General features: G+C 42.1%; 1 protein-coding gene across 1 annotated transcript in view; it reads left to right on the forward strand.

Moving 5' to 3' along the window:
- SPG11 (SPG11 vesicle trafficking associated, spatacsin) overlaps positions 1-633 on the forward strand; it is a 58,805-nt gene extending 58,172 nt beyond the window's left edge. Inside the window, exon 40 of the mRNA XM_065411830.1 lies at positions 453-633. Coding sequence (XP_065267902.1) covers positions 453-633 — 181 coding nt within the window. The remainder of the gene's footprint in view (positions 1-452) is intronic.
- Positions 634-5,449: the final 4,816 nt, after the last annotated feature.

Raw genomic sequence — 5,449 nt, forward strand, 5'->3', positions numbered from 1 at the left:
CTGCCCCCTCTCTTGGGTTCCCTAAGCCTTGTTCTGTTGGCCCTTTGTTGCATCATGTACAGAATTCGATTCACTGCTCCTGGTGGCAGGGTCCATGGTGCTGTTAATACAGTGTGAGGCACTTAGCATTTGACAGCCCCTGTGTGTGCTCTCAGTGGAGAGAACTTCCTGCAGAGCTCGGAACTCTCTAAAACCTAGTCAGATTTTTTTCTTTAACAAATGTCTAGCTTTAAAATCTTTGCAGAAGAGTGTGGAGAAGCAAAACACAAATCCTTTCCAAGAACTGTCTGTTCCCCATCTCCACAAGTTCTCTGCCCCTCACTCCACAGCCTGCATTTTTCTTTAGATATCAGAACTTCTTCCCATCTCATGGGATGTTCTTCAGCTTTGTCAATCTTATTTGAAAGCTTGCTCTTTCTCCCCTTTTAATGTAACACGAAATTCTGTCTCAGGGTCAAACAGCACCAGCCTACGGAGACTGCTCAGAAAAATCTGAAGACGTTACTGACCTACTGTGAAGACATCTACATGTACTACAAACTGGCTTATGATAACAAGTTCTATGATGTGGTAAATATGCTTTTGAAGGACGCACAGACTGGCTGCTGTCTAAAGGATATGCTGGCAAATTAGATTCCTATGGCTTGCACTGTGATTTAAAAACCAACCGAAAAATCTTACTTTAATCCAGCTCCTGGTCACTTGCTTAACTCAGTATATGCTGCGAGGTGCCTTAAAAAAATATTGGTTTCAGTATGTGAAATTTACCATAAAATCCCAGCACTGTCTTTAATGTCCCTGAAATGCAGAGACTATTAACCCAAAGTTGTTTTGGACAATAAACAATTCTTAATATTTAAATCAGAGTTGAACAAAATGTTTTATAAAAGCCTGCTTAGTGGGCCTAGAAGATGGTGCTCTGGCTAGCTGGGATTTCAGTCAGACCTTAGTCTAAAATGACTTTGGCTAATTTAGGGGCATGGATTACTGGCTTCAGCATTACATTCAAGCCTCCTTAAAAACAAAAAAATGACAAATTTTGCAGCAGTAAGATCCTCAGCATTGGCGTGTGTGGTACTTACAGTAACTTAAACTGAACATCAGATCAAATATTTATCTGCTTAAAATAGGCTAATAGATGTTCTGCAGGCCTTACAGGACCACTTGAAACATTCATATTAAAAAGTCTCTTGCCTATTTTTCCAAAATCTTCAGCGGAACCAGTTTGCCTAGGATACTCCTCTCTAGTGCTTTATACAAATGAGATTATTTTTACCTGCCCACTGTAAGATTTATAGGAATACCATAATAGTCAATGACAAGAATGTACTACCTCTGTATTCACAATCAACTCCCTACTTAACAGGGTTAAGATGTTGGTATGTGCTTTTAGAGTACACTCTTCTTTTACCAGTGAAACAAAGGAGAATTTGCTACATGAAAGTGAATGTGTGTTGTGCACACACAGTACCAAATTGTCTAACATTCACCCTATAAAATTGTTTTGTTTGCTTCTATATTTGTATTATAAAATCTTTAAAGCCTCTAGCATAAGTACTGACTGGCTGGGAATAAACCTCTTTACAGCTGTATGCATTTTGGAAACTATTGCTTAAATACTAGTTCCTAATCTTCGTGTCTTACATGCAAAAGTAAATCACCACTGCCTGCGTTGGGTGGGGTCATGTGCACTAGTTCAGGCAAACTTATCCAGAAGTGTTTGGAAAACGGGGGGAAATCTGTTTCCAGTTTTCTGAATAGTTCCAAAGCTAGCTGGGAAGTAAAATATCTAGACATTTATTGGCCAGAAATCTTTCCCTGAAGCGTTCTGACAAGTTCTGTCTGCAGCACTGTCCGTGGCGGCCTATCACTGTAGTAGGAATAGCAAATATAATCATTGGGCTTGGGTGTCTTTCAACAGGCTGTTTAAGAATGATCCTTCCATCAGGAAAAGCCTCATCTCTGATCCTTATGGCACGGGTGTGGAGGGGAGTGGAAGGGACCACGTATCCCTATCTTTCTAGTGCAGTAGGCTGTTTTGCCTCAATAGTCAGCTCCCAATGGCGCTGCTCTGTCACAGTGGAACTAGTGCAGCTCGTCATTGAAATGAAGGGCTGGAGTTTCAGGATTTGCTTCCTCACCCCTGGCTAAGAATGTCTTAATCAGAAAGCTACTTCAACTCCCCGAAGTACTGTGAGCCCAGAACTGCCTGACTTTTTCAGAAGGGCTACAGGTGAGACTCAAATGCTATTTACCTTTGGCCATACCAGTGTAGTTTAAAAGAGAGGCCGATTTCTGGAGTTGGGTGTCTTGGTTGGAAGTTTTGTGTTTCCATCACCCAGAGTGTACACACTTCTGTAGCAAACAGCTTTTCCTCAAGCTACCAAGAGCATCCAGAAGCATAGTCACCTTCAGCAGTGTTCCCATTCACCCACATCCTGCAAGCTTCAGACAATTGTGTCTTAGGTGCTAGGATAATGCATTTTTGTACGATTAAGATTCTAGTAATTTGCTCCTTATTTGACTGTCCTACCAGATATACTGACTATTAACGACCAAGAAATATGGAACTCCAATAATCAGCTGAAGATTCTTTACCTAGTCAGTCCATAATATAATGATTAGTGGCTCTTGCATCTAATTGGATAAGAAGATTATCTTGAAGGTCCTGTGTACTTTACAGCAAGCTGGAGCTAAGTTTTGCAGCTGCTTCCATTCCATTCTTAAATTAAAAAATGGAGGTTTAATAGATATAGGCTATAAAAACTGAATTTAATATAGAACCAAACGCCTGCTAACTTTATTGAAGTCAGGGGGACTAGCCACATACTTAACTGTAAGTATGTACATCTACAGCTGGTTGCAGAATTGAGGCTTGTTTGACATGGCACAGTTTTGTTTGGAATAAGCACAGCTGGCTCTTTCTGCTAACATGATCTTCACAGTTGACAACTAAATTTCATCTTTAAGAAACATCCCACTTAGATAAGTGTGGTGAGTGACTGCATTTCATTTTGGGCTGTTAGTCTGCACTTGGTTCACATTTTCAAGTTTATTTTAATGATAAAGGCTACAAAATAACTTGAACATTGATTCCTAAAGCACCATTCTTCAATTCTACCCCACAGGCAGCTGAATTTCAGTTCACACGTACATCTCTGAAAGATCCATCCCCCCCACCCCCAGCAACTGAAAGCAGTATTGGGGCTAGGGAGTTCCACAGGTAGAATGAGGAAGCTACCAGCCAGTCAGTCTCTTCCAGGTAAAATATTTGTTCATAGAAAAAGCAACATAGTGAGGATTTGTTATGCCTATTAGCCAAAACATGTTTTAAAGAAGGTCCTGTCAGATCAGGGCTACATCTTTAAAATGATACTGTATAGTCAGATGAGGTAAACAAAACCACCACCCCATACATTAGAAATTGGCTGCCAAAAAAACCAAGAGCAAGACCATTAAGGTTGAGCAATAAAAAGGTAGCATTATGACCCATCTTAATTGGTATAATTTGAGACAAAAGTAAATTCTAGTGACACCCAAGAGGCAGATACATACCTGCTAAGTGTGCCTGGAGGTAGTGGAGCATCTACCGTTAGAGACTCCACGACTTGTAACACTGGGGGAAAAGTCAGCAAAATAAAGAGGGGTAGCCGTGTTAGTCTGAATCTGTAAAAAGCAACAGAGGGTCCTGTGGCACCTTTAAGATTAACAGAAGTATTGGGAGCATAAGCTTTGGTGGGTAAGAACCCCACTTCTTCAGATGCAAGTGAGGTTCTTACCCACGAAAGCTTATGCTCCCAATACTTCTGTTAGTCTTAAAGGTGCCACAGGACCCTCTGTAGCAAAATAAAGGCTGATCACATAAGCCTAGACTTAGATGCTAATAACTTTCACAGCATGTAGAAATACACGAGATAAAAAGGAGGAAGGCTATAGAGCTAACTACACCTCTGACCCCTCACTTGTCTCTAGATGCATCCATGTCTGACTAAGCTCTAGCCCTGTGGCAGTGTACCTGGCAGGCTTTGCTTCTGATCCAACAGAGGTGCGAGAGAATCTGTTTGCCAGCTGCATCTCCCTCTCTCACTAGCGTGACTGTTTAGTGTCCTTTGATCTTTTGGCTTCAAGCCTTGTAACTTTGGCTGGAGCCTGGAAGTAGCATCACCCCAGCTAATAGCTCAGGCATTCTCCAGCAATGACCCCCCCACCATGTTTCCCAGGAGACAGGGCCAGCTCCAGGCACCAGCTTAACAAGCAGGTGCTTGGGGCAGCCAAGGGAGAGGGGCGGCACCTGCGGCAATTCGGGGGCGGCAGGTCCCTCACTCCCTCTAGGAGCGAAGGACCTGCCGCTGAACTGCCGCCGCCAATCGTGGCTTTTTTTTTTTTTTTTTTGCTTGGGGCGACAAATGCTGGAGCCGGCCCTGCCAGGAGATGGCTTAGCTGGAGACATTGTGTCGTCTCCCTTTGGGGGTTTGCAAACATCCCTGCTATTAAACTTACACAAACAGTAGTATAGCCATACACTATCCCCATAACCAGATTATTCAGGCCCATGCCCTTCACTCATTCCATTAAACAGTTTTAAACTACAATTCTGGCTCTTAACATAATTCCAGTTTTGTTTAAGCTGGGGCTCTGTAATGCAGAAATAGAATGACCAGAGGCTACAGACTGAGCAGTTAAGAAAACTTTAGTCACCATTTTGTCAACACCTCACACTGGCAGAGATGTCACATCTAACATCCTTCCTTTCTTTAGTTAAGGGGCAAGTTTCATGAACTCCCCCCATATGGAAATCTCCAAAGGTCCACCAAGCCCATGCTTAACATTCCTGACATTAAGGTTAAAAACTAAACAAAATTATTTTGTGCTGCATGAATCTGAATTTAGTGTTAAAGATATAATTGTTTTTGTAACCTTAGCTTGCAATTGTTTTTAGTAACATGGGGTGTAATGGTATATCTTGTTTTAAATTGCTGCCTTAGATTCAACTAAGGTTGGGAACAGATTTCAATTCATGGATCACAGTACTGAACACTGCAATCCCATGCCCCAAGTCTGTTTCATTATACTGCCAATTTCAAGGTTCATCCATTTGGAACAGTAAAGTAAACCACACCAAGAAACTGGACATGCATACTATACGATAGGGACAGGCTGCTCTGGTGGTCACTCACTGAAGCAAACACTTCCGGAGTAGTAGAGATTCTTTAGGGGGCATGGGTTATTCTGAGAGGCAGGCATGAAGGGCTGAACCCTTCACTAGTAATTATGGTGCATTTGGTAACCAGCCTTCAGCTTCTGTTTTGCTCCTGTTAGGCAACAATCTGAGAAAGTTGACCCATCTGCTTCATAGTCAAGAGAATCCTCTTGTCAGCTTAGCTATGTGGCCCAGAAACACTGTTCTAGAGCTTTAACACTAAAATAAGTACGCCCAATACACAGGCTC

This window comes from Emys orbicularis, chromosome 10 (assembly GCF_028017835.1).
Source record: "Emys orbicularis isolate rEmyOrb1 chromosome 10, rEmyOrb1.hap1, whole genome shotgun sequence".
NCBI classification, from domain to species: domain Eukaryota; kingdom Metazoa; phylum Chordata; order Testudines; family Emydidae; genus Emys; species Emys orbicularis.